We start from the raw sequence: 27,720 nt of genomic DNA on the forward strand, positions 1-27,720 counted from the left end.
GAAATTATGAATAAATGAAGTTTATTGAAGATGATATGTATAGTTCTTCTTTTCAAAAATATTGATCAAAGTTGTTATTCAAAAGACGGGAAAATACTCAAAAAGGTCAAAGATCCATCACCCAATCTCATAATATCAGCTAAATGCGAAGTAATTAAAAGTGAGTGTTTTTATAAATTAAAAACTTTGATTACATTCGCATTTGAAGAAAATTCGAACTTGACAAAGATTGAGTCTTGGTGTTTTTTTAAATGCACAAATTTAACGATTATTAATTTATCAACATGTAATAAACTCACAACTATAGAAGATTATGCGTTTCACTCTTGCTACAATATCTCTAAAATTCTTTTGCCAATGGGACTTCTTAAAATACATAATCAAGCTTGTGTAGAGAATAGATTAGCGAAAAGTATTACAATCCCAGTTACTTTGAAAAAAATAGGTGAATATGCATTTAGTGGCTGTGAGAAGCTAGAAGAAGTTATATTTGAAGCTGGATCAAATTTGATGGTACCAAGGTGGTACCAATATTACTTCGTTCCAAATTCCAGAGAATGTTAATAAAATCTATGGATATGCATTTGATGTTACTCGAATTAAAAATCTTACAATTCATCCTAACAATAAGAACTTAATTTTTGAGAATGACATTATTTTTTCAGCAAATAAAAGTGTTATATTCTTCTTTTACAAAAAGCCTTTCGAAACATATGACTTTCCTTCTTCAGTTACAACCATCGGAGATTATTGCTTTTCTGATACAAATCTTATATCAATTAAAATTCCTGAAAGTGTTAAGCGTATCGAACAAGCAGCCTTCATTGGATGTGACTGTAATATTTTCAAAATCAAATTCACTTGTGAAATTATCAATTAATTCATTTTTAGGATGTGATTCGCTTCAAAATATAAGTAATTTTGAGTCGGATAAATATAAGTGTATCGATAATACTCTTTATTATAAAAATGAAACAGGGAATTGTCTCAGTTATCATCTCAATCGTTCATTAGATCGAACTCTTATAATCAACTGCAATGTTATTTGCAGTTACTCATTCAATGAATGTAACAACATATATAACATCAGTATTGTTTCAAGCAGTGTTTCATTGATCGAAAAACATTCATTCAACAACTGTTTAAATCTTCAACACATCAACTTCCCTCTCTCTGTTGAAACTATAGAACCACTTTCTTTCAATGAATGTCGTTCAATTCGATGTCCTCTTATTATTGAGAACACAACTCTTGAATATGTTAAAATGATCATTGAATCAGGTATTCCACGAAGACTTATTATTTCATGCCATGTTATTCATGGATCGAACAAACTTGAATCACTTCGAAGAATTTGTAATAAATCAATCAAGCTCTTTTGGAAATATCTTACTAAATAAATATCTTCTTTATTTTAGATATTTTGAGAAATGGAAAATGTTGATTTTTTAGCAGGTCCAATTTGGCATTTTTTATAAAATTTGAAGTTAAATGACATCTTTTCAAAAACCTACAATCAAAATCATTGAGAATTTTACTGATATGAAGCCTTTTAAATGCTTAGAGTACCCGAATCAAGTTTCAAAAATAATTTGGGAGATCAATTCCAACAATATCTTGCAATCATCAACAGAAATAATAGACTACATTAAATCTAATAAAATATCAGTACAATTGACACTTCATCTGATTAGTGCTGTTTCAGAAATTCGAATTAAAGAAATTTCATTATTTGCTGAGGTTTATCAAAAGATTTTGAATGAATTTGCATGCATGATAATACCTACAAATAAAAGATTGGCAGCTCTATTATTCTATAAAGATGTCAATTTTCCAAATTACAAACCCAAATATGATTTAGAAAGTTTAATCAATATATTTTCAAAAGAATCGCCATTATATTACATTGCATGGGATAAAGTTGACGAACTCAAGAGTCGATATCCAAATCTTAATGTCAACATGAAAATTAGGAATGATTATGTTCCAACCCAACCTTTTACTTTCATTGACTGTGCATGCAGATTCGGATCAGAGTTATGTTTCAATTACTTAAAGAACAGTGGAGCTGAATATACTGAGTATACACCATGGTATGCAATTCAAGGCGGAAATGAAAACATTATTTCTCAAATGATAGATGAAGGCATAACTTTTGATGATTTAATTCAAGCAGCATTAGAATGTCATCATTTTGAAATTGCTGATTACCTTAATTCAAATCTTGAACAAGTTCCAATATCAGTAGAAGGAAATCTATATTTTGGAAATTTTGGAGTTGCTTCATATTTACTTGCTAATGGTGCTGATTTAAGTGATCGAGCATTTCTTCTTTTTGTTGTGTTCATCATTGTTTTTTGAAATTTTTCTTCTTCTTATATTCATTTTCATTTTATCATATTCTCTTTCTATTAATATTAATCATTTTTTAATGGAATTCTTATTATTTGCATCCTGGAATTTATTTTCTTTTTATATTGTTTATTGTTTCATATAACTTCCTATCACTTTATATCAATTTTTGTTTAATTCAATTCTCTTCTTTTTCATATTTATCATGGATTTATGAAATTCTATTGCATTTTATAAAGCAATGCATATTCAATTTCTTTTCACATTTATCATTACAGGATGTTTATCTTTTTACACCATGAGACCTCTTTCATTTGCAATCAAATATGATTATATGGAATTAGCTAGTTACATGGTTGAACATGGTGCTGATGTTAATATACGTAATTTTCAATTTTATTTCATATATATTGATGTTTTATTATTTTCTCCTTCTTTCCATATTGATCATTTTTTCATAACATTCTATTTCTTTTCAAGTCAATCTTAGAATTAAAACATTTTCTATCCTTTAATTTTTCTCATTATTATATGGCATTCTCTATTTTTTCATGTCTATTATTAATTTTATTGGATTCAATATATTCTCGTGTCTTTCATTGTTTTATTATATCCTTTTGATCTTTATTCTTCTCCACTTTACATTGCAATAGAACAGAATTCATTGGAAAAAGTCAAATTCCTAGTTGAACATGGTGCTAATGTCAATCAGGCATATTTTCCTTATCTTTTCATTTCTTTCTTTGTTTTATCAAATTTTATATCTTTTCACATCCATCATTGTCTTATTATATTATTCTTCTTTTCAAATCTTTATTTGTTTAATCACATTCCCATTATTTTCATATTTATCTTTGTTTTATCCTATTCTCAATCTTTTTTATATCGATCATTATTTAATTTCATTCTTTTTCTTGTCACATCGATCCTTGTTTTATAGCATTCGTAATTGTTTTATAACATTCATAGTTGTTTTACGACATTACATTTCTTTTTATATCTTTTTTTTTGTTTGATCCTATTCTCTTTCTTTTTTTATATCTCATAATTTTATGATATTCTCTTTCTTTGAATATCTTATCTAGTTTTATGATATTCTCTTTCCTTCAATATCTATCATTTTTATATGAAATTCTCTTACTATTAACGTTATCCAACATTGATTTATAGAATTCCCTTTTTATTAATATCCATCATTGTTTCATCACATTTTATTTCTTTTAATTTTTATCAATGATTCATGAAATTCTTTTAATAATAATGATTTTCCACTTCATATTGCAATTAGGAATAATTCACTAGAAATAGTCAAATATTTAGTTGAAAATGGTGCTAATGTCAATATTATGTCATTTCTATATATATTCATATCTTTCTTAGTTTCATTCAGTGTTTCAGAAAGGTTTGAATTCCGCACTCACATTTGCAATGAGACAGAATTCAATGGAAATCGCCGACTATCTGGTTAAGCATGGTGCCAAAGTAAATTATCTACACCCAATCAAAACTGCAATTAAGTTGAATTCTTTAGTTTGGGTCAAATACATTTCTGAACATGGTGCTGACCTCAACATTTTATTTAATAAGCTTCTTTTTTATTTCATAACATTCTTAGTTTTATCATATTTTCTTTAATTTCATTTCTTTCTTTGTTATATAGGATTCTTTTTCTTTTCAGATATATCTTTGTTACATAATATTCTCTGTCTATTAATATTCAACAATGTTTCATGATATTCTTTTAGTCATAATGAAACTGTGCTCACTTATGCAATTAAACGCAAATCACTTGATATTGTTAAATACTTAGTAGAACATGGTGCAAATGTTAATCAGAAGTTAATTCTCTTGCTTTTAATGTATACTATTGTTTTATTTCATCGCTCTTCATTTCATCGTGTTCTCTATCTATGAAGATTTATCATTGATTCATCGCATTCTAACTCTTTTAATATCTATCATTGATTTATCCAATTCTATTTCTTCTTATATTTATAATTGGTTAATGACATTCTCTCTAATTTCATATTTTGCATTGCTTTATTATGTTCTTTTCCTTTTCAAATCTTCCTTTGTTTTTTAGCATTCTATTTGATTCCATGTCTATCAATATTTTTCACTGTTCTTTTTCCTTTGATATTTTTTATTATTTAATGTCATTCTCTTTCTTTTCATATTTTTCTTTGTTTGATATAGTTATCTTTCAATTCAAATTTTTCTTTGTTTTATCAGGTTCTTTTAATTGTTATGAAACTCCCCTCAGCATTGCAATGTCGTGCAAAGCAAAAGATATTGTCAAATACTTAACTGATAAAAGGGCAAGGTTGCCTCCACGACATTGAATTTGATATATGATCTCTCTCAAATTTAAATTAATTAAAATGATACTATTTAGCAATCTAAAAAAATTATCAAAAAAAATTTTCAAGAATTATTCAGCTTGGGAAGATGTTTTTTTAATCCAACATACTATTCCCACTATTGTTTTAATGGGATAATGAATCAACATTTTCTAAATTTTGAACAAAAATTAATGAGTGTTGAAACTAATATGAACAGCTTTTATTTGAATAGCTCGGATGTCCGAAAACATATATAATTTATGGAAAAACTCCAAAAGTTGTCTATATATCATTTATTAATGAATATAGTTATTAACATATCATTTATTAATGAATATAGTTATTAACATATCATTTATTAATGAATATAGTTATTAACATATCATTTATTAATGAATATAGTTATTAACATATCATTTATTAATGAATATAGTTATTAACATATCATTTATTAATGAATATAGTTATTAACTTATCATGCACTAATGAATGTTGTTCTCAGCTTACTATTTACAAGTGGAAATAGTTATATAAAGTTAATAATTTACTGACAAGAGTAAAAATACAAAAGAAAAAAAACCTGCGAATTCAGAGAGCAATTACTTCGAACTAAACAAAATATCCCATATTAAAGTGTGTGTAGGTGGTAACATAATAGAATGAAAGCTCGTTTCAGAGATACCCTTTTATTTACTAAAAGAAGAAAAAAAATGAAATTGAAAAACAAACAGAAAAAAACTTTTTTATTTTAGATGAAATATTGAGAAATAATATTGTTGAGGAATAAAAATGAAGAAATAAAACCAGCTGAACCGCAAACAACAAATAAAACAGCTGATTTAACAATATATGTTGTCGAATTAAATAAAAATGGAAGAAATCCTTGGAATCCTTCAGAAACATACGAAAATGAGAAACAATATATCAAATAAATAACAGAAACAAAAGCAGGAGACATGAATGAAGTCCACCACCAGTGGTAGTCATCAGATTTGGCCTTCAAAAATGTAAATGTCAATGAAATATTTGATGATGATAAAATTAAAATAAAAATAGTCATAATCATAAAAGATTTCGGAGAATCTAGACTCGAATTACGTCTTTCCGATTCAGAAATAGTCAAAAGAACAACAAGAATAGAAATGAACAAATAAATTCCTCCATAAACCCTCAAATAGCCTGGAGACATGTAAAATGGAGATGCAGGAACATGTCTTGGTATCATATTCACTTTGCATGGCGTGTCGTTAATGGGAAACTTCAATCCAACGGTTGATCCAATTGAAACTGAGATTGTATGGATCAGAACGAGTACCATTATGTGTAGAATTGTTCCATTAGTTGGTGATGATGCAGATTTGGTGAAAATAAAAAGTAATGATCTGATACAAAAAATTAAAACGAAAAGTGCAGGAGTTAGAGTGAGAATTGCCTTGTAAACGTTTCTCCATTCATAGCCACCAACGTATTTGAATGTAAACATTGAAACAAAGCCACATATTATTCCGGACCATGACATTACGCTGAAAAACGTCGAAACAACGTCAGAAAACTCACCATACGATTTCAATGACATGTAGAGCAATGAGAAGATTGTCTGAACGCCAATCCCGCAAAATGTGCATAAAATCGAAATATTTTGTGGCATTCTGAACAAATCACCACGTAAATAATACCAAACACTATCGTCTGTTTGTTCTTCTAATGGACCAAATGAATTTGAGTACTTTGGTGTGAAATATAACAAAAATGCTAAAATTGCAATATTAATAAGTAATTGTAACTTAAGGGATGATAATGCGAATGTTGGCTGCATTGTTGAAGGTGGATAAAGCTTTGTTTCTGTAAAAGTGAATTGATAAGTTAAACTAACATTTGTTCCTTCTTTGATAATGGGAGGTGTTTGTAATTCTGTGCATACATTATCACTATAAGAAGTTTGGTGTCCAATTTCTTGACTTGGAACAATATCAATGATTTTATAATGAACTACATTTGATTTCACTTCCGTTGCGTATTGTATATCAAATTTGTATTTAGTAAGGAAGTATCTTCCTTCAGAAATATGAAATCCTTGTTTCATTTTGAAATTTTTCAACTGAAAATAAAGAAGATAATCGTTTTCGGATAGGTAATTGAGTATTTCAGCTTGTTCTTCTGATAAAGTATGGAAGCATCTGCAAGAAAATTCTTGATCTTCTAAAAAATTAATGTTTTCTATGGTTTTAGTTCTGAAATCACCGAGAATATTTTGTCCAAATGACGACCTAATACTATTCGATGTATTACTTTGGCATATTGCGTTGCCAAAATTCAAATTATATTGGAAAGGAAATTTTTTCGATCGAATACCACTAAATTTTACATTAATATTGTCTGATGGCTGCAAAATTAACTGGTTCTGGTTATAATGGAAAAGAGCAATTGATCTTTTTGCAAAAAGAAAAAGCATCAATTATCTCTTTGAAAAAAAATGTTGTTAACTATTTGATATCGAAACCAGTAATTTTCAGCAGATTAAGAGAAGCTGAATAATTCCAATAAATCTCATAAAAGAGAATTTAAAATTTGAGCAAATAATCAAGCTCAAAGCTTTTTAAAAGAATCATGTGCTGAAGTTGGAGTAGACAATGCCGATTAGAAGCAATAATTCTTCAAATATTAGAATTTAACAAAGATATTTATAGAATATAACAATATGTAATACTTTTGTGAGATTAAAATATTCATGAATCTTATTTTTGTGATGAATGAAATATTGGTCAATATATAGTTTCTTTTACTTGCAAAAATTGAAAGTAAAAAGTATTAATAAATTAAGAGAAAATCATCAGCAATTTGGATATTGATATTACTATTATCAAATATGAATTGGTCATCTACTGGCTCTAAGAATTCAGGGAATCCATAGCTGTTATCATTAGAAATAGGTTGAGAATTTACTCTATTGGGAGGAGTTGTAAGATCTGAAAGTAATTGAGTATCTTGATCATAGCGTTGTGTCTCTGTTCTAGTGTTTACAGGTTGATCTTCAACTCTCACTCCATTATCTTCAAGAAGTTGTATTTCTGAAGATTGAGGATTCCATGAGCACCGTAAGATGTTCCTTTCTACTTCATGATACTCCATTCCGATTGGCTCTGCTGTTTGTTTCAAATGCCCTCTGAAAGAATCGAATTTTGTAGTAAGAATCGACATTCCATTCTTTCCAATGCAGTATATAGTTCCTGAAACTTGACCATTTCGAACGTCATTGACCATGACAATGCGAGTGTGTAACTTAGATGTTTTACCCATCTTAAAAATGAAGAAAATATTTTTTTTAAATATCCATACGCCCTAAATTTTATGAGAAAAAATTGAATACTCTTTCAAAAAATTTCCAAGAAATCGAATTACACTATCCAAAACTAGACTCTTTTTTCTGTTTTAAATATGTTATTCGTATACTCTTTTATTTGCATACTTTTTTGAAAATTTGACATGGCAGACAAATTAATCCCACCAGACTGATTTTAGAACAATTTAGGAAGTATTGAAATTAAAATGAATATTTATCATATATTAAGTGCATATACCAAGTATAAAAAGCCAACTTTTACCTTTTGAAATTTTTTTGAAAGTGCATTCAATTTTTTTCGGGTCGTTATCGATTTTGTAATTTAATCGTTATCGTCTTTTTCTAAACGTGCATTTTGAACTAAATCGCATATAACTTTAAAATGACTTAATATTTAAAGGTTTATGTGGTAAATATCAACGAAATGTAATATTAATATGTGCACCATATATGAATTACAGACATTTGAGCAATTCGAAATTTCATCGCGTTATATATTCATTTAAATTCGATCAAATCAACATTGCAATTATAAAACCATTACACATCCAGTCAATATTTTTCAATTTCATGCGAATTATATCATTATTACACATTTTAAAATGGCGAAATATAGTCCAAAAAATAAACTTCGTTTTAAACTCAATTCTCACACATATTCGGATTAAATCATATGTGACTCATATGATCATACATCTCATTTGAGGTCTAAAAAATGATTTACCGAGAAAACTTGCATTCGAACTAAAATTTACTAAATTTAATCAAATTGGTTTACAAACGTAAAGTTTATGTCAAACATTTACGTTTGTAAACTAATTGAGTAAATTTATAGCACTTTTTTTCTCGATGCAATAATTTGAACTACGAGTTTACCAAATTAGTTTACAAACGTAAAGTTTATGCCAAATATTTACGTTTGTAAACTAATTGAGTAAATTTATAGCACTTTTTTCTCGATGCAATAATTTGAACGACAAGTTAATGTAATTAGTGTTCTCATGTTTACAATTCAATATGTCTATGCATATGATATATGCAAATTCTATAAATAAAATATTATTAAATAAAATTCTTTTCAATTCCTTAAAAATAGCGTTTCTTTTGAATAAAAAATGATTTTTAACTAATTTTAGGACTCTTTCTATTTCAAAAAAATACCTGAATTTAATTTTCTGATGCAAAATTTATGCTTTTTATCATGAAATTCTTTTTTTCAAATTTTTTTGGATTTTTTTCCATTTTGAATATAGTTAATTTTACTTTATTTCACATTCTATTAAGAAAATACAATCTATGGCATTCCAAACGGGAACCGCGGTTGGTTACCATGGATTTCCGTCACCGGTCACATTTTAAAGATTTTTAAAGCCTTATAAAAATATGCTTTGTAAATCATTTTTTGTAAATCGGCAAAAATTTGGTAATTTTCTTCAACTAATAAATCTGCGAATAGCATTTATAATACAAGAACAATCTTTTAAAATGCGTTTGATTCATTTTTGTATAATTTCATATAGGCACATATATTCTTCCGGGACTTTCCGTGATTTTACCGTAAAATCATTAGTTTACACCAATTTTTCCGTATTTTGAATAGTTTACTGCACTTTTTCCGTAAAATTGAGTTACGGGAATCCGCAAAATTTCCGGACCTCATTTTTCATAGAATATAATAATAATATTTGATAAAAAGATATATTATTTATATTTTTGATTTTTGAATTACGGAAAAAGTGAATTGATAACTTGATTTTTTTATATGGTTAATTTTTCAAATGATATTATGAAGATCTAAAATATTAAAAGTAAAAAATTGAATTACGGAAAAAGTGAGGTCAAAAGTGAAATAAATTTGCAGAACAATTTTCATTGAAATAAGACATTGAGTATCACACTTTAGTGAATCAACATCTATAAGAATGAAGTGTTTTGAAGCTGAAATAATATTGAATAGAAATTAATTTTTTCTGAAATTTTGAATGAAATTATGGGAAATAAAAAAATTACTAAATATTGTATTCATACAAATATATTATTTTAAAGGAAAAATAGATGCTGATAGAAACGATGAAAAATTTTGAAAACTTTACAATTAATTTATGTTCGTTAACCACAGAGCTTGCAATCCAAAGCTCACGTTAGACTACAAGAGTCATGAAGTCTCATACTAAGGGATATCCAACATATATTTTAATAATCTAATGTTTGTGACAAATATTCAACATAAAATTAAGTTTTCGTTTCGTTACAAGGCATTCATACTTTGGAGATATCATATTTAATGTACAGAAAAGTTAATATTAAACAATACATGCTAAAGAATTAATAAATAAGATAATAAAATAAATTTATACGTAATTACTTTCATTTAATATGCTTTATGCTGTATAATATTGATTAAGAGGCATTAAAAGGTTCCATAGTCTGCTTTTATAGGTAAGATTTTTGATAAAAATTTAAAATTTTGAAAAATGATGAGAAAAGGAAAAAAAAGGTAAATGAGAGCAAGAGGAGGGAAAAAAAAGAAAAAGAAAAGAAAGGGAAGGGAAAAATAAAAGAAAGAAGGACATATAAAAATTTAGATGCGCATTCTTAATGCCGAGGCGGCTTGCCGCCGAGGCGCGATTTTTTTAGGCCTCTACGGTAACCCGGCAATGTTTTTTTAAATCTTGTACAGCCCTAGAAATACTTAGGCCAATCCCTGTGGGACCCAGTGGTAACTTTCCATGGAAACCACTCAGTGGGAACATTTTTTATTTTTGACGGAAAAAATTCTAAATATTTTTTTCATTTTTTGATTTTTGAATTTTTTTGGAATTAGAGAATAAAATTTAAAGCGATAGATATGCTTGATTATTCAAGATATTGATATTAAATCAGAAATCAATGGTAAATAAAGAGTTTTATAAAAACTTACCACGTGGTAAGATGAAGTGACCACAAATTGAGTTGTGGTACATAAAAATTACCACAAAATTGAGAACTTTTCCCACAAATTGAGAATTTTTACCATAAAATGAACGATGGATATCCACGAAAGTTACCACAACTCACTTCTCGCGCAAAATAAAAAAAAAAAAAAAAAAAAAAAAAAAAAAAAAAAAAAAAAGCAGTGGGGCTTCCAGGCACTTCGTGCCCTCTAGCCCCGAAGATGTTTTGTCACTTTTCTGTCACTTTTCAGGGAAAAAACATTTTTATTATATATATAAAATGAATTTTACAAAACCACCGTTACCGTTCTTTGGAAATAAGAGTAAATGTAAAGATATTATATTGAGAGAACTTAAGAAACTACCGAATGGTCTAACATTTGTAGACTTGTTCGGTGGAAGTTTCTATATATCTCATTTGTGCCATACAATATTTCCTGACTCAAAGATTATATGCAATGACTTCGACAACTATATGAACCGTCTCAAACATATACCAGACACAAACAAAATATTGAAAGAGTTAAAAGAAAAGATACCTATAGGTAAGATGGAACGTATACCATTAGATAAGAAAAATACTGTCAGAGAGGTTTTGAAAAAAGCAGAGTATATTGACTGGGATAGTATATCTTCTAGACTATTATATAGTGGTGCTATAAGAGTTCATGACATTGAAACACTTATGTCAAAAGTTTTATATCTTAACTATACAAAGGTTTTCAAAGAGAACATAGAAAAATATATTGAGGGTATAGAGTTTGTGAGATGTCATTGGACAGAGTTGTATGAAAAATATAAAGACAAGGAAAATGTTTTCTTTATAGTGGACCCGCCGTTCTATAACACATGGGATTTTCAATACCAAGTAGACTGGACTTTGAGAGACTCTTTAGAAACTTTAGACGTTTTACATAACCATCCATGCTTTTACTTTACATCCGATAAAAGTGGTTTGGAAAGTGTCATGAGATGGTTAGAGGACATACATGACTATGAGTTTAGATACGATAAGATAGAATATGAGAGAGGTCCTATAAACTGGAGAAAGTGTCATAACAAAGAAATTTTACTAGTAAGTAAATGTGGTTTGAAATAGGACTACTTGTTTTAGGTTTTTTCCATTGTGTCATTTACTTATTTGACGTGGCAGAAAGATATAGAGAATATGAAGATGAACCAATGCCTGCAAATGTTCAGTATATGTACTCGTAAGAGATATTTTTATCTAATATTAAATGGACGCACAGAACTTAGCGAATGCACAGCAACCTGGACAACCAAACCCAGAGAATATTCCAAATGAAGTTAGAATACAAACTGCAATGGCAAACTATGGTCAAGTGCCAACAGATGTACAAATGCAAACTGCCATGTCAAATGACGCTGCGTTAGGTTTGCCACCATGGTATGCAAATATGAGATGGAAAGAGTTTTATACAAACCCTGAAGTGGGATATAAACAACTCTATGCAGATGACGCGAACACAGGAGTTGACCCAGAGTATGTTTTCTACCAGAGGAGAAACAGAATGTATGAGCTCCAGTTAAAGAATGCTATGGAACTCAACAGGAAACGTAAGAGACTAGGCGGACATTAGATTTTTACATATAGTAAAATGGGTTTCTTCAGTAAGATAGGAAACTTCTTTCGAAATGTTGGAAGAGGTATATGGAATGGAATAAAAACCGTAGGAAGAGGAATTTGGAACGGAGTCAAAAATATTGGTAAAAGAGTAGGTCAGTTCGTTGGTATTATACCTAAAGACCCTGAACCAGAAGAACAAGCTCCTGTTATACAACAGCCTGAACCTGCACCACAGTCTAGTTGGCAACCAAATCCAACACCTCAACCGTATTAAAAATTATATTTTTACCGTTCGATAGTAGTTGTATATGAAACTAAGTTCTAAGTAAAACGCATGGTATAATGGAATTATTCTCTTTCTTCCATCTGTAGTAAACCATACTTGAAAGTCTGAAATACTTCCACTTGGTGGTTCATATAGCTTTGTAGGTTTTTCGTAAAAGTCATTTGCCAAGCATAAGAAAGAGTTTTGGGCGCCAGAAAATGAAGCATGAACAATAATAGCAGCTGGGTCGAAAACATCTTTAAATAAATATGGTTCATCTCTTGCATATCGACTGTAAATATTTGCTAAAGGAAGTTTGACTTTCTGATTTAACATTCTTTGCAAATAATACCATGACATTGCAGTGAATTCTGTATATATTTGTTCGTCTTTCTTTGGATTGTCTTCGTAGATTTGAAATGACACTTGTGAATTTTTTTGTCATATACAATTCTCACATAAAGTGTGCTCTCGGTATTTGCATATTCATCAGCATATTTTGCATAACATGAATTTATTTTATCTTCTATATTTTTTAACGCAGTCTGTAGAGAAGATGAAAGGTCAACTTGTATTAGCTCAATTTCTTCCCACATTTTTCGTTTCCCTTCAGATATATAATCTATATGAAACCTTACAATAAATGGAAAACTTTTATCTTCTACAGACACAAACTTCATTCTACGAAAGCCAATAGCTTTTGTGACAGATGGGTCTCTTAGCCATCTCAATGGGTAGTCAAAACGATAGCCTTCATGCTTTACGGTCTCTGTCTCAAACTTTTGACCGACATTCGTAAAAAGTTCATCTAATGGTTTAGTTGTAGCAACTCTTGAATTTTCTTTTTCTATTGAAAGCATATTTTATCTAGAATAAAAATGTCGAAAGAAACAGCGTCTATGAGAGAAATACAACACAACCGACAACTCATTATGCAAGCTCTAAATAAGAACACAACAAACTTTTCAAACTATTCTAAGATATCTGAGTCATTGAAAGAAGGAAACTTAAAACTGACGATAAACCCATTGACAGATGAGTTTCTGTTTCAAGACAGTAAGAACCATACTGTCTGTGTAAATCCAACAAAAAGAACTTTAAACGAGAAACCTATAGATGAACTTCTTTTGAAAGCAGATATTGACAACAAAGCTGACAAAGAGTATGTTGACGATGAGTTAGCACGTGTGGCTAGTGCGTTAGTGAAGAAGGCAGATAAGGAATATGTGAATGAAAAAGATGAAAAAATTATAGAAAGGGTTGAATGGTACCATGAACGGACAACAAAGATTTTAAAAGGTAAAGCCGATACAGGGTGGGTTTCAGGATGTTTAGACCTTAAAGCGGATAAGAACCATACACATACCATTGCAAATATTACAAACTTACAAGAAACCTTAAACAGGAAAAGTGACGTTGGACATACACATACCATTGCAAATATTACAAACTTACAAGAAACCTTAAACAGGAAAAGTGACGTTGGACATACACATAGCTTCTTCGCAACTGTTGGTATAGAAAATATTGAAGGAACGGTTGAAGAAACTGGTGGGGATGCAATATTGTTATATACGAAAACGATAAAAACAGTTTGACAGAAAAGTGACAACTTTACGTGTCAAAAATATAAAAAGTGATATTTTATTCATCATTATCTTCTTCATAATTTATTTCATATTCTTCGTCTTACCAACAAAAGATGGGAATGTGAACAATTGCGGGCAATTTTTAGCCATTTTGGCTTGGAACTAGAGCCTGCGAGGTACATGGATAGTATCAGTACCTCACAGGCTCTAGTTCTCTATATGGCGCCGAGAAATTTTGGTGAAATGTGGTCGCATTTCACCAAAATTTTTTCGGCGCCATAGGATGAATTGGAGGGTGAGAGATATTATTTCATACAATACTACTCTCACCCTCCAATTCCCAGCCAAAATGGCTAAAAATTGCCCGCAATGTGAACAATTGCGGGCAATTTTTAGCCATTTTGGCTTGGAACTAGAGCCTGCGAGGTACATGGATAGTATCAGTACCTCACAGGCTCTAGTTCTCTATATGGCGCCGAGAAATTTTGGTGAAATGTGGTCGCATTTCACCAAAATTTTTTCGGCGCCATAGGATGAATTGGAGGGTGAGAGATATTATTTCATACAATACTACTCTCACCCTCCAATTCCCAGCCAAAATGGCTAAAAATTGCCCGCAATGTGAACAATTGCGGGCAATTTTTAGCCATTTTGGCTTGGAACTAGAGCCTGCGAGGTACATGGATAGTATCAGTACCTCACAGGCTCTAGTTCTCTATATGGCGCCGAGAAATTTTGGTGAAATGTGGTCGCATTTCACCAAAATTTTTTCGGCGCCATAGGATGAATTGGAGGGTGAGAGATATTATTTCATACAATACTACTCTCACCCTCAATTTTAATTACTTAAACTCATTCTATTTTTTTGACATGTAAATGTCACTTTTACTGAGATCTGACACAATGTCAGATCTCTTTTTTTCGTATATAAGAATATATTGTAAACCTCCTAACTTTCCACAAGGTTTAACATCGGATGACGACATAACAACGATGAGAAACATTAGATGTAGAGATGTTTATGTCATGGAGGATGAACATAATATTAAATTCACTGCTCAAGATTTATATGACAAGAAAGCAGACAAAACAGAGCTTCAAACATTAAAGACAGAAATACTTCAAACCATTTACCCAGTTGGTTCTATTTATACGTCAATGAACTCTACCAGACCAGAAGTAGTACTTGGTTTTGGAACTTGGACTCAAATACTCGAAAGTTTTTTGTATTGTGCACACACTCCAAAGAAAACAGGTGGAAGTAAAACGATATCTGTCGACAACTTGCCACCACATAGTCATTCTGGTACAACAAGTTCTAATGGAAACCATAGTCATAGGGTTTGCAAACAAGGATATAACACTGTTTCTCAGACTTCAATGCAAATTCAAGTTATGTCAAGATCTCATTTTCCAAACGACCCAGTAGACTGGAATGGAATGTGGACAGATACAACTGGAAACCACCAACATACTTTTACAACAACATCTACAGGACTAGGTAAAGACTACATGCCACCTTACATGACAGTTTACGCATGGTATAGAAATGCTTAGTCGTCATTTTCAACTTCTTTAGCATATTCGTCAGGAGTTGTCTTATATTTGTTAGGAACTGTCTTTGAAAGTATACCACCTTGAACTTTGACAAGTTTGAAACGAGGTCTGACAATAGTAGTTTTATCTTCTGCTTGCAGTCTGTACATTTTGCCATGTTTGCCTAAAACTTCATAATATTCTCTTGTATACTTTCTTCTATTTTTACGAACACGAATGTGAGTACCTGTCGAGTTCCCATTGTTGTCATAGTCAATAGTATTTTCATATGGGTCGCGTTTAGGTATTTCTATTTTTACTTTGTCACCTTTCTTAAGTTTGAAGCCTGGCATTCTTTCTTGTTTGTCTCTTTTGACTAAACTATTAAATATATAGTCTTTCTCTAAGTCAGGGTTGTTTTTCATTTCTTCGGGGGAGTGGTTTCCTAAACCTTTTTGTTTACGGCTATTGTAAATATTTAAAACTTGTCTCATCTTTGCCATGGAGAAGTGTCTATATTTGTCGTCATATGACATTTCATTTGCTTCACCACCTTGTGGTTGGTTTAAGTCTCTTAAGATTTTTATACAACTGTCAATGACACCAAGAGCAGAATGGTTTTGGTCGACAATGAAATATTGGTTTACATTTTTTGAACGCAGATAGTTTTTTACATCATCTGATTTGAAAGAACTTTCATAGTCAGATGTCAGTTTTGTTGGATGGTATTTGTCAACGAATATTGTCAAAGCTGCTAAGATATCTAAAATATTTTTGGACTGTAATGGTATGGCTTCACAGTATCTTGTGTTTTGACCGACAAATATTAGCCAGTATGGTGGTCCATCTTCTCTATACCTCGGAATGTTTTCCAAGATATCCATAAACCAAGCATTTGGTGTTGAACTAAAGATTTTTATCATGAGTGCTTTCTTTGTCGCTTTAGAAACATAGGGGTCCTTGTTCGGATTCGTCATTTTTTACCCTATAAGAAATGGGTTTATTTGGCGCATTAGCAGGAGTTGCATCCAGATTTTTGCCCGCAGTGGGAACAATAGCCAGAGGTGCATTTGGAATTGGAAGGAAGATTTTGAGTACATTAGGTATACTGAAAGAGAAAGCACAACCTATTATACAAACTGTACAGAAAGGTTGGGATGTAGCACGAGATGCAGCAAATCTTATTCCAAATCCTGAAACAAGAGGAAAAGTTCAAGGATGGATGGACAATGTAGGAAGACAAGCAGGAAACTATTATAACAAAGCAAATGACTACTATAACCAAGCAGGACACTATATGGACCAAGGTGAAAGATTCTTTAACAGAGGATATAACCATGCACAACAGTGGGTAAACAACAACCAACCTCAACCGCCTCAAACTTGGGGAATGTAAATTTTTTACTGAGATGAAATGAACAATACAGCATTGAGACAAATGGGCTCAAGATGGATTTGTCGGCTTCCAGCAGTTACACAACCACGTGTTTGTCAAGTTCTTCCTATACCTCAGGAAGTTTTAGACCGACTTAAAAAACCTAAACAACCAGTTGAAAACAAACCAAACTAAAATTTTTACTGAGATGAAATGACCGAAGAAGTTGAAACGGTAGATTTGACACCACAAACAAAAAGTTCAGAACCATTGTCAAAACCTGTCAAAGAACTTACAGATGAAGAGAAAAATTCAATAATAGAAAGTGCCAGGTCTGGAAATACAAACCCTAACTATAAAGTCACTTTTCATAGAAATGGAACGGCTAGTATCTCAAAAAAGAAACAGACTCTCACAAATAAAATATTGAAGTCTGAAGGAGCTTTCGAGACAACAGATGGAAAAGTTTACTTCACTGACAAACAGTTCATTATAGAACATCTCATTGACTTAGAGTCAAAATATTCTAAACTTTACAACAAACACAAAAAGTTGAAAGGAAAACAAAAACAGATGGCATATGATATTTATGAAGATGTTGACGACACAACCATACCTGCAAGTGAAGTAAAGTCAGAGGAACCGAAAAGTGACGAAAAACCAATAGAAGAAGGGAAGCCAAAAACTGAAGATAAACCAAAAACAAAGTTTAGTTTGGAAACTAAACCAAGTCAACCTTCATTAGCTGGTATGGGTTGGCGTCAAAGACTTATGGCAGCGGGAGGTTATGTAAAGTAAAGAAAACAGTATATTTTTATTTTTATTTGAAATGTACGCTGAGTTTTGTTGGAGACGACCGTTGGAAAACTTGTTTGTTAGATGAGAAATATGAAATGGCATACCATTTTAAACAACATTTTTCAAAAAAAATATTTTTTTATTTTATTTGAAATGTACGCTGAGTTTGTTGGAGAGGACCGTTGGGAAACTTGTTTGTTAGATGAGAAATATGAAATTCACTGTTGTGAGTCATTTGAAGTCAGAAACAAAAAGACAAAAAGAGTTTTAAGCGAATGGGAGCAAAATGACGGATATGCTAGGATGAGGATTGGTGGAAAACACTATTTTAAACATGTTGTCATTGCAACTCATTTTATACCGAATCCTAACAATCTACCTTTTGTAGACCACATAAACCATATAAGAAACGACAATAGACTTGAAAACTTACGCTGGGTCACTTGTTCTGAAAACAGTAAGAACATAGGCAAATTTAGAGATATTGTATTCGAATTTGTCGACGAACTAGAAGATGAAGCAATTGAAATTACAGACTATGGTAAGCATACGTTTGAGTTTTACTACTATAGCGAAGAACAGGACTCTTTCTACCTTTATACCGGCGTAAACTATAGGAAATTACAAGTATGTTTTACTAAGGCGGGCTATGCTTATGTAAACACTAGAGATACAGATGGAAAACACGTTCATATATTTCTCAACAAATTCAAGAAGCTATATGGCATACCATTTTAAAACATTTTTTAAAACAGTATATTTTTACATATATTAAATGTTTCAGGTTGAAAAACAAAGAACAAAAGTAGCAGATACAAAACCGTTAGACTATATCTTTACAAACGCCGGTAGGACTATATCAGATGAAGAAATTTCATCCCGTACTTACAGGTTTGACTTTCCAATTCGTTGGCTTCAAAGTCCTTCAGATGCAAAGGCAATAGGATTTAGAAGAGTTTTGTTTTCAAAAAGAACTAACGCCTTTATGTTCGCAGTATATTTTCATGGGCAGTATAAAGGTTCTGATGGTCTAATAGACAAATTTGATGAAATGAGAATCTTTACAATTCGTTCAGACGAAAACCTTGAGAAGACTCTAAATGACTTTCAAACTCAAATGAACAAATATTATTGGGAATTTCAAGAAAAATACGACTCTTTACTAAATGGAACATACTATCTGAAACTAGAATATGACAAGATGAACTCCACAGTTTCATTTCAAAGGATTGAAAATAACCCTCCAAGAGATACACAGTTTTTATTTTGGGAAGTAGACAAACGTTCTTGGGCACAATTTCTTCGGTTACTAAACCAGAACGAACCATTACCACCTGACGGTCCGTTTAAATTTATACGCCCACCAACAGATTTGACAGTTTATAGAAATGTGTTTGACCCTCAAAATGTTATGTGTCATGCAAGTTTCAGTTCAAGCAACAACAGTTTTCTATGTATCGGTAAGGACTTTTATGACTTTGCTTCTAAATTCTACGAACCACCTAGTAACAGTTTCTCTGACTTTCAAGTTTGGTTCACAACAAATGGTGTGCAGCATATTATTCCATTATACTATGACTTTTATCTCGAATTGTCTTTCATATACAACTACGGAAAAGTGCTGAAAAAGTACTGAATGTGAAGATATTAGAAAATAACATTTTTTCTAACATCGTAGAAAACTCATGAAAACAATTTATTTTTGTGAATATGTAAGCGGCTCATAGCTCAGTGGTATGGGCTACCTCGTTAAAGGCGTCGAAGACCTCGGTTCAAATCCCGATTCGCGCAGGTTTTTTCCTTTTATGCAGTGAAATTTCATGTACATAGGTTACTTTGGTGTTAGACCCTAGTGAAGAAAATAGAACGATATAAGTTTACATTTGTAAGGTTACTTTGGTGTTAGACCCTAGTGAAGAAAATAGAACGATAGGAGTTTACATTTGTAAAGTTGGACGATAAAAATCTCTGCTACTGTCAGTAAAAGTACTGCTACTGTCAGTAAAAGTACTGCTACTGTCAGTAAAAGTACTGCTACTGTCAGTAAAAGTACTGCTACTGTCAGTAGAAGTACTGCTACTTGCAGTAAAAAGGAAAATTTGAGAGGGTTTTCGACGATAAAGTACTGCTACTGTCAGTAAAAGTACTGCTACTGTCAGAAAAAGTACTGCTACTGTCAGTAAAAGTACTGCTACTGTCAGTAAAAGTACTTCTACTGTCAGTAAAAGTACTGCTACTGTCAGAAAAAGTACTTCTACTGTCAGTAAAAGTACTTCTACTGTCAGTAGAAGTACTTCTAGTAGCAGAGATTTTTATCGTTGTGGTCCGACGGTTAAGCCACAGACGAATGTCCGACGTCCCACCAACCGAGTCCATTCCCAAACCAGAGGAACCTAAAGCACCAGCCCCTGCACCTCAGTTCCAGCAAGTCCAATCTCAATCCAAATTACTACCAATTCCAATACAAATCGAAGAGAGACCAAGAGTTCGAAGAAGGTCTGAACCGCTTACGCAAAGAGTATGCTACAGCTCCAATTGAGAGAAAGTTGTTCCAGCAATTCCAATTCCAGCAATTCCAATCTCAATCCAAATCGAAGAGAGACCAAGACTTCGAAGAAGGTCTGAACCGCTTACGCAAAGAGTATGCCACAGCTCCAATTGAGAGAAAGTTGTTGCTAAATTCAGTAAAAATAATGTTTATGTTAGAATGTTAGATCTAACACCTTTTCTAACACGTTTTCTAACATGGTCTAAAACTCTCGAAAATCATGAAATTTACACCAAAAATAATGTTTATGTTAGAATGTTAGATCTAACACCTTTTCTAACACGTTTTCTAACATGGTCTAAAACTCTTGAATTTTCATGAATTTTCCGAAATAAAAAAATAAAGTTAGTTTTATTTTATTTATTTTTTTTATTTTGTATGTAAGAACAGATATGTCAGTCGAAGCAAAAACGTTCACGAACAAATCTAATGGCGAAACATTCACAAAAGGCACTTATAATGGTATTGAAGTCTTATGTAGAGACAAGGATGGTTATATAAATGCAACAAAGATATGTCAGCAGTTTGGGAAAGACTTTAGAAGGTTGTTGGAAAATAAGTCCTGGGAAGAGTATTATACGGCATTTTGTGAAGAATATACCAACCCGCGGAAAACAGCGGGTTGCTTTTTATACAAAATTCATGCAGGAATTCCGGATGAAATCAAACAGGTTAGAGGAATGTATGTAGACCCAAGACTCGTAAACTATATAGCAATGTGGGCTTCTCCAAAATATTGCATAGCAGTTGGAAAAATTCTGGACTCCATAGACAAGAAAGTTCATGAGAAATTAGATGAAGAAGAACTTGAAGATACAGTAGAGAATGCTAAACCTTTGTTCGAAGAAGAAGTTAGAAAAATGCATGAAAAACAAATAGAACATGAACGTGAGATATGTTCTGGTTATAGAGACTCTCCATACGAACTAGACCAATGGGAACAAGAAGATTTAAAGAGAGAATTTAGAGAATATGAACTCGCTAAAGTTTCATTAGAAGCTGCAGAAAAGAAGTTAAAAGTTTGGGGTCGTTTTGTACAAAAATATTGTGAGTAAATGAACCATTTATTTTTATTGAATTCAAAAAAAATAATGTTTATGTTAGAATGTTAGATCTAACATGTTTTCTAACACGTTTTCTAACATGGTCTAAAACTCTTGAATTTTCATGACTTCTTCGTAAATGTTTTGTCAAGACTTCTTCGTAAATGTTTTGTCGAAACTTCATCGTAATGAGCGTAAAGGACCCAAAAATAATGTTTATGTTAGAATGTTAGATCTAACATGTTTTCTAACACGTTTTCTAACATGGTCTAAAACTCTTGAATTTTCATGAAATTTGGTCATTTCCTTAAGACAGATGAAATAAAGTTAGTTTTTTTAAAAAAATATTTTTTATTTTTATTGTAAGAACATGTTAGCAACAACAGCACCAAACTCGTTAGTTATGAACCCAACTTCAATGTTAGTAGAGATGAAAAGCTTCATTCCTTCTTCATATACTTTCGAAACAAAAATCCAGAAGATAAAGCAAGAACTTTTAACAAGTAATTTAGACTGTAGTGCGAAAGATGAAACAAATGAACAGTATCTTTATGAAATGCAGGACATTATTGACCATTTACCTAAACTACCTGAAATTCAGCAGCAAAAACTCACTATTCCCGAATTTGACGAAATTGAAGTCAAAGCAACTGACTCAGTAGAAATAAAGAAGTTCATACGAAAGGTAAATTATGAATTCCTTGGTTTTCATTGCAACCATAAGGTTATGGACAAAGATTGCGACATGGTATATAAGAACATCTCTGACCTTTACAAATCCGAAGAATTTAAGACCTACGACAACTTTGTTTCATTAGTTGCAAAATGTGTTTGGGAAATAAGAGATAAAGATAGTAGGGGTAAGGTATGGAACGAACAGATAAAACCCGCAACTTTTGAGTTAAAGAGAGCAATTGACGCCTTGGTCATACTTGCAGGTAAGGTTTCAGAATATAACGCAAAAATGAACCCGCAATGTTCAAAATGTAAAGCAGCAATGAGGAAATATAACTACTCCGTCAAAGAGATAGAACGTATGCGAAACGACTATGCAGATTTAAAGAAAGAAGTAGAGAAACCAGCAGAAGATAAAATGAACATGTTAGCATTTCTGAACAAAAACTATCCAACTGCTGACGATTTCCTTCTATCTGACGTCAAGAAGAAGTATAAAGAAACTTTCGGTATCGTTAAAACTTTTGACATACTGACAGAAGAAATAGAAGCTACGAAATTGTTTAGAGTCATGAACCATCGCAACATATACCATGTAAAACGCTTGTAAATAGTTATGTTAGAAAACATGTTAGAAAACATGTTAGATCTAACATTCTAACATAAACATTATTTTTATTGAATTCCGTATGAAATTTCATGAATTTTGTATGTTTTAGACCATGTTAGAAAACATGTTAGAAAACATGTTAGATCTAACATTCTAACATAAACATTATTTTTATTGAATTCCGTATGAAATTTCATGAGTTTTGTATGTTTTAGACCATGTTAGAAAACATGTTAGAAAACATGTTAGATCTAACATTCTAACATAAACATTATTTTTGCTGAATTCCGTATGAAATTTCATGAGTTTTGTATGTTTTAGACCATGTTAGAAAACATGTTAGAAAACATGTTAGATCTAACATTCTAACATAAACATTATTTTTGGGTCATTTACGCTCATTACGAAGAAGAAGTCTTGACAAAACATATACGATGAAATCATGACAAAACATTTACGATGAAATCATGACAAAACATTTACGATGAAATCATGACAAAACATTTACGATGAAATCATGAAAATTCATGAGGGTAGAAAAGAGGGTAGAAAAGAGGGTATATCTAACCTTCTACCCTAAACATTATTTTTTGGTCATTTACGCTCATTACGAAGAAGAAGTCTTGACAAAACATATACGATGAAATCATGAAAATTCAAGAGGTGACAAAACATTTACGAAGAAGTCTTGACAAAACATATACGATGAAATCATGAAAATTCAAGAGGTGACAAAACATTTACGAAGAAGTCTTGACAAAACATTTACGATGAAATTCATGAATTTCCTTAAGATAGAAAAAATAAAGTTAGTTTTTTATAAAATATTTTTTTTATTTTGTATGTAAAGACAGATATGTCAACAACCGAGAACACAACAACAGTTATAGTCCATGAAGCTATAAATGAAGAATATGAGTACATACAGTTTAACAAACAACTCCGTCTCATTCGTTCAGTCAAAGACGATATGTACCAAATGCAAAGTATTTTGACAGCATGTTTTGCACCAGATACTAAGAAACCACAAGACTGGTTTGAATTAAATAGCACTCATGAACTCCTCAGTGAGTTTGAACATGAAGAACTTAAAAAGATGTACCAAGACAGACAAAACTTACCATCACATCTAAAAGGTATATATGTTCATAAGTTCCTAGTTAGTTCAATAGCAATGTGGGCTTCACCTCGTTATGCAATCTACATACTTATGCTACTTGACGAACTTTGTACAAAGCAGAGAGAAGATATGATGAAAGAAGACAAAAGCATTCAGAAAAGAATACCACGTTCGGTACCAAAAGGAAAGGAAAAGAACTATAAGTATATGATTTATACTGAAGAGATGGAAAATGAAGAAGACAGAGATATGGTTATGTTGCATTTAGTCAGAAGAAACAACAAAAGCTTTTACGACCTTGCTAAGATTTACAAATCTGACAGAAATTGGTTCTATCGCGAAAACTTACCGATTTCAATGACCCCAAATGAAGATGTTAAACAGATAGTTCAAGATACGTTACCTCAAACACACTATGATATGAAAGGTTGTACAATACTTACCTTCAAAGAAGATTTGCCATTGTTAAAGGAAAAAATAACAGAGTATTTTGACAACTTCAAACAAGTAGGGTAGATGAGCCATTTATTTTTCAAGCTTGACACCAAAGATGGCTCAGGTAGCTCTATAAGGTAGATTGCCTCATCTGTTGGGTCTATGTCGGTCATTGTTTCAAGACAAGTCTTTTACTTTTTCAAGACAAGTCTTTTACTTTTTCAAGACAAGTCTTTTACTTTTTCAAGACAAGTCTTTTACTTTTTCAAGACAAGTCTTTTACTTTTTCAAGACAAGTCTTTTACTTTTTCAAGACAAGTCTTTTACTTTTTCAAGACAAGTCTTTTACTTTTTCAAGAAATTTTTTGGTGTAAAGTTCTCAAATTTGAGAACAGTGGTCTTGATTTCAGACGATACCCGTACTTTTTCAAGACAAGTCTTTTACTTTTTCAAGACAAGTCTTTTACTTTTTCAAGACAAGTCTTTTACTTTTTCAAGACAAGTCTTTTACTTTTTCAAGACAAGTCTTTTATTGTTTCAAGACAAGTCTTTTACTTTTTCAAGACAAGTCTTTTACTTTTTCAAGACAAGTCTTTTACTTTTTCAAGACAAGTCTTTTATTGTTTCAAGACAATGTCCGACGTACCACCAACCGAGTCCATTCCAAAGCCAGAAGAACCGACAGCCCCAGCACCACAACAGACTAAGACTCAAACACTTACATTTTCAAGCTTGACTTTTTACAATTTGAACTTTGTTTGCGTAGATATGAATTCTGAAAGAAGTATGAGGGTCTTGTATGACTTTGTACTTCTCCCATAGTTCATGTCTGTCAAACTTACCTGCCATGGACTCTTTCATAAGTTCCATGAAATCGTCTTCGGACAATCCAGGGAAAAGTATAATGTCAGTAAGTATTCTCTTTACATCCTTACTTAAACTCTTTGCTGTCTGTACACAAATGACAACTGAGATGTTAAAGTGTCTGAGCTTCTTAAGAATTCGACACATGTCTTGTTCTCTATTCTTTAACAAAGGATGAGAAGCAAAGTCATCTAAGATAAGAAGACACCTATGAGGGTATGTCTTCCAATCGTAAGATTGCAATTTCTTCGAAATGTATTCTATCTCTTTCTGTTTGTTTCTGAAGTGTTTCTTCTCTAATATTCTCTGCATTTCCTCATTTGGGTCTTTAAACTTCGAATTTATATACTCATTTATAGCATTGTACTTCAAAACTCTTCTTTGGTACTTCTTTATCCAATCTAACAACTCAGTATCTTTTATACATACTAACTTAGACTTTTTTATAATATCTTTGAACGAATTGACGGTTTGGTCAAATTGACCAGAAGTCGAACAAATAACAACTAACTCATAGAATGGGTTCTTCTCATCTAGTTCTTGTTGTTGTGCAGCCATTTTAAGATAAGTGAAAGTCTTACCCGACCCAGGTGGTGCGATTAGACCTGTTATACCATTCTGAGCAAATAAGAACTTTTCATGTATAGGCTTTATCTGAGCATTTTCTAACTTCCTCTTGTTCTTCTTCAAAACATTCTCAAATTTCTTGTCAATGTCAGCAAACTTTTTTTCTAACATATTTTTAGAAAAATTAAAATTTTTATCTTTTTGAAAATGTCTAGCGATTTCGCTATCTATATTCGAGACAAACTTTTCGACAGCAAAACATCTGTCGACCATAAAATCTTACATAGTGTAAACAAGAAAGGTGAATTTGTTCTAAAGTTCTGTTTCTGGGAATATGACAAGAACCATAAAACATTAAGCAGAGCAGTCTTAAAATTTGTCAATGACAGACTTGTTGACAGAGATGACGCCTCTTGGAAAGATGAAGTCCAACAAAAGTTCTTAGAATGCAAAGAAGACACATGCGCTGTTCTTGAAGATGAAATAGAAAACAGAATAGAAGAGCTAGTAAAGGACAAAGAACTTTTACAAAAATATGGTTCGGAGAAATTTGACATAACTCCACCAGAGAAGAAGAAGAAGAAAGAAAAGAAAGAGAAAAAAGTAGAAGAGAAGAAAGAACCTGAACCAGTTCCAGAGAAGGGGAGATATGACATGTAAAAATAAAATTTTATTTTTAGAACATTTCTGGGTCAATGTCAATGTTCTCTTCCTCTTTAGGAGTAAACACTGGCTTAGACTCTAAAATCTTTTTACCCAATTTACCTTGAACTTCAACTATCTTAGACTCATAATATTCATAGTCGTCTGCTTTCTTTGGTTCATAAGGTATAACAAGTTTGTATGCTTTACCTTCTTCGAGTTTTGAGAACTTTCTGTCAAAATTTTCTTTGACTGTCAACATACCGTCAATGTATAAGTCTTCAAAAGTTGCACCACTTTTTCTAACAACAGCAAACTTAACTGGTGCAATGTTCCAAATTTTGTCAAATGTAGACTTTTCAAAATTGTAGAAGTAAACATTCAAATAAGCGAATGGAGCTAACTTATCTTTGACTTCTGTCATGTACTTATTTACTGAGATGAATTTTGCCATCTTTTCTATCGGATAAAAAAATATTTTTTTAAAAAAAAAACGTTTTAAAATGGTATGCCATATAGCTTCTTGAATTTGTTAAGAAATAGTCTAACGCATTTTCCATCTGTATCTCTAGCGTTTACATGAGCACAGCCATCCTTAGTAAAATATACTTGTAATTTTCTATAGTTTACGCCGGTATAAAGGTAGAAAGAGTCTTGTTCTTCGCTATAGTAGTAAAACTCAAACGTATGCTTACCATAGTCTGTAATTTCAATTGCTTCATCTTCTAGTTCGTCGACAAATTCGAATACAATATCTCGAAATTTGCTTTTGTTCTTATTGTTTTCAGAACGAGTGACCCAACGCAAGTTTTCAAGTCTATTGTCGTTTCTTATATGGTTTATATGGTCTACAAAAGGTAAATTGTTAGGGTTCGGTATAAAATGAGTTGCAATGACAACATGTTTTAAATAGCATTTTCCACCCAGATTCATCCTAGCATATCCGTTATTTTGCTCCCATCCGCTTAAAACTCTTTTTGTCTTTTTGTTTCTGACTTCAAATGACTCACAACAGTGAATTTCATATTTCTCATCTAACAAACAAGTTTCCCAACGGTCTTCTCCAACAAACTCAGCGTACATTTCAAATAAAATAAA

The 27,720-nt window shown here is 31.5% G+C and overlaps 20 protein-coding genes and 1 pseudogene across 21 annotated transcripts, besides 7 other annotated features; 16 read left to right on the top strand and 5 right to left on the bottom strand.

The window, feature by feature from the left end:
- Positions 1-1,491: 1,491 nt before the first annotated feature.
- Positions 1,492-2,361, top strand: TVAGG3_0670820 (spectrin binding; the record flags this gene model as incomplete). The annotated part of the gene is made up of 1 exon (XM_001300405.1): positions 1,492-2,361. The coding sequence occupies one exon, from the start codon at positions 1,492-1,494 to the stop codon at positions 2,359-2,361; it is 870 nt and encodes a 289-aa protein (XP_001300406.1).
- Positions 2,362-5,438: 3,077 nt separating this feature from the next.
- Positions 5,439-7,190, bottom strand: TVAGG3_0670830 (positive regulation of protein exit from endoplasmic reticulum; the record flags this gene model as incomplete). Its single annotated transcript, XM_001300404.1, has 1 exon — positions 5,443-6,342. The coding sequence occupies one exon, from the start codon at positions 6,340-6,342 to the stop codon at positions 5,443-5,445; it is 900 nt and encodes a 299-aa protein (XP_001300405.1).
- A 245-nt stretch (positions 7,191-7,435) lies between these two features.
- Positions 7,436-8,025, bottom strand: TVAGG3_0670840 (uncharacterized protein; the record flags this gene model as incomplete). The annotated part of the gene is made up of 1 exon (XM_051242402.1): positions 7,503-7,991. The coding sequence occupies one exon, from the start codon at positions 7,989-7,991 to the stop codon at positions 7,503-7,505; it is 489 nt and encodes a 162-aa protein (XP_051088989.1).
- Positions 8,026-8,337: 312 nt separating this feature from the next.
- Positions 8,338-8,391: a mobile genetic element.
- Positions 8,392-10,526: 2,135 nt separating this feature from the next.
- Positions 10,527-11,106: a mobile genetic element.
- Positions 11,107-11,115: 9 nt separating this feature from the next.
- Positions 11,116-27,720: part of a mobile genetic element that runs on past the window's edge.
- Positions 11,443-12,081, top strand: TVAGG3_0670880 (annotated as a pseudogene). Its single transcript has one exon. A coding segment is annotated over exon 1 (639 nt).
- Positions 12,206-12,568, top strand: TVAGG3_0670890 (uncharacterized protein; the record flags this gene model as incomplete). Its single annotated transcript, XM_051242403.1, has 1 exon — positions 12,206-12,568. The coding sequence occupies one exon, from the start codon at positions 12,206-12,208 to the stop codon at positions 12,566-12,568; it is 363 nt and encodes a 120-aa protein (XP_051088990.1).
- On the top strand, positions 12,587-12,829 carry TVAGG3_0670900 (serine threonine-protein phosphatase family; the record flags this gene model as incomplete). The annotated part of the gene is made up of 1 exon (XM_051242404.1): positions 12,587-12,829. The coding sequence occupies one exon, from the start codon at positions 12,587-12,589 to the stop codon at positions 12,827-12,829; it is 243 nt and encodes an 80-aa protein (XP_051088991.1).
- On the top strand, positions 13,699-14,296 carry TVAGG3_0670910 (phage tail repeat-like family; the record flags this gene model as incomplete). The annotated part of the gene is made up of 1 exon (XM_051242405.1): positions 13,699-14,296. A coding segment is annotated over one exon (598 nt), but the record flags the coding sequence as incomplete, so codon positions are not given.
- Positions 14,387-14,448: a mobile genetic element.
- Positions 14,569-14,677: a mobile genetic element.
- Positions 14,819-14,927: a mobile genetic element.
- Positions 15,069-15,177: a mobile genetic element.
- On the top strand, positions 15,805-15,966 carry TVAGG3_0670960 (phage tail repeat-like family; the record flags this gene model as incomplete). The annotated part of the gene is made up of 1 exon (XM_051242406.1): positions 15,805-15,966. The coding sequence occupies one exon, from the start codon at positions 15,805-15,807 to the stop codon at positions 15,964-15,966; it is 162 nt and encodes a 53-aa protein (XP_051088993.1).
- On the top strand, positions 16,940-17,341 carry TVAGG3_0670970 (uncharacterized protein; the record flags this gene model as incomplete). The annotated part of the gene is made up of 1 exon (XM_051242407.1): positions 16,940-17,341. The coding sequence occupies one exon, from the start codon at positions 16,940-16,942 to the stop codon at positions 17,339-17,341; it is 402 nt and encodes a 133-aa protein (XP_051088994.1).
- TVAGG3_0670980 (uncharacterized protein) lies at positions 17,360-17,515 on the top strand (the record flags this gene model as incomplete). Its single annotated transcript, XM_051242408.1, has 1 exon — positions 17,360-17,515. One exon carries the CDS (start codon positions 17,360-17,362, stop codon positions 17,513-17,515), a length of 156 nt encoding a protein of 51 aa, XP_051088995.1.
- On the top strand, positions 17,534-18,118 carry TVAGG3_0670990 (phage tail repeat-like family; the record flags this gene model as incomplete). Its single annotated transcript, XM_051242409.1, has 1 exon — positions 17,534-18,118. The coding sequence occupies one exon, from the start codon at positions 17,534-17,536 to the stop codon at positions 18,116-18,118; it is 585 nt and encodes a 194-aa protein (XP_051088996.1).
- On the top strand, positions 18,272-18,856 carry TVAGG3_0671000 (His-Me finger endonucleases family; the record flags this gene model as incomplete). Its single annotated transcript, XM_051242410.1, has 1 exon — positions 18,272-18,856. One exon carries the CDS (start codon positions 18,272-18,274, stop codon positions 18,854-18,856), a length of 585 nt encoding a protein of 194 aa, XP_051088997.1.
- Positions 18,894-19,754, top strand: TVAGG3_0671010 (uncharacterized protein; the record flags this gene model as incomplete). The annotated part of the gene is made up of 1 exon (XM_051242411.1): positions 18,894-19,754. One exon carries the CDS (start codon positions 18,894-18,896, stop codon positions 19,752-19,754), a length of 861 nt encoding a protein of 286 aa, XP_051088998.1.
- TVAGG3_0671020 (uncharacterized protein) lies at positions 20,466-20,657 on the top strand (the record flags this gene model as incomplete). The annotated part of the gene is made up of 1 exon (XM_001300682.1): positions 20,466-20,657. One exon carries the CDS (start codon positions 20,466-20,468, stop codon positions 20,655-20,657), a length of 192 nt encoding a protein of 63 aa, XP_001300683.1.
- TVAGG3_0671030 (uncharacterized protein) lies at positions 21,059-21,721 on the top strand (the record flags this gene model as incomplete). The annotated part of the gene is made up of 1 exon (XM_051242412.1): positions 21,059-21,721. The coding sequence occupies one exon, from the start codon at positions 21,059-21,061 to the stop codon at positions 21,719-21,721; it is 663 nt and encodes a 220-aa protein (XP_051088999.1).
- Positions 22,080-22,994, top strand: TVAGG3_0671040 (organellar and viral DNA polymerase type B; the record flags this gene model as incomplete). The annotated part of the gene is made up of 1 exon (XM_001300681.1): positions 22,080-22,994. The coding sequence occupies one exon, from the start codon at positions 22,080-22,082 to the stop codon at positions 22,992-22,994; it is 915 nt and encodes a 304-aa protein (XP_001300682.1).
- TVAGG3_0671050 (KilA, N-terminal/APSES-type HTH, DNA-binding family) lies at positions 24,091-24,630 on the top strand (the record flags this gene model as incomplete). The annotated part of the gene is made up of 1 exon (XM_001300680.2): positions 24,091-24,630. One exon carries the CDS (start codon positions 24,091-24,093, stop codon positions 24,628-24,630), a length of 540 nt encoding a protein of 179 aa, XP_001300681.2.
- TVAGG3_0671060 (P-loop containing nucleoside triphosphate hydrolases family) lies at positions 25,726-26,151 on the bottom strand (the record flags this gene model as incomplete). Its single annotated transcript, XM_051242413.1, has 1 exon — positions 25,726-26,151. A coding segment is annotated over one exon (426 nt), but the record flags the coding sequence as incomplete, so codon positions are not given.
- Positions 26,188-26,640, top strand: TVAGG3_0671070 (uncharacterized protein; the record flags this gene model as incomplete). The annotated part of the gene is made up of 1 exon (XM_051242414.1): positions 26,188-26,640. The coding sequence occupies one exon, from the start codon at positions 26,188-26,190 to the stop codon at positions 26,638-26,640; it is 453 nt and encodes a 150-aa protein (XP_051089001.1).
- On the bottom strand, positions 26,657-27,076 carry TVAGG3_0671080 (protein of unknown function, DUF4108 family; the record flags this gene model as incomplete). Its single annotated transcript, XM_051242415.1, has 1 exon — positions 26,657-27,076. The coding sequence occupies one exon, from the start codon at positions 27,074-27,076 to the stop codon at positions 26,657-26,659; it is 420 nt and encodes a 139-aa protein (XP_051089002.1).
- Positions 27,121-27,705, bottom strand: TVAGG3_0671090 (His-Me finger endonucleases family; the record flags this gene model as incomplete). The annotated part of the gene is made up of 1 exon (XM_051242416.1): positions 27,121-27,705. The coding sequence occupies one exon, from the start codon at positions 27,703-27,705 to the stop codon at positions 27,121-27,123; it is 585 nt and encodes a 194-aa protein (XP_051089003.1).

This window comes from Trichomonas vaginalis, chromosome III, assembly GCF_026262505.1.
Source record: "Trichomonas vaginalis G3 chromosome III, whole genome shotgun sequence".
In the NCBI taxonomy this organism is placed as follows: Eukaryota; Parabasalia; order Trichomonadida; family Trichomonadidae; genus Trichomonas; species Trichomonas vaginalis.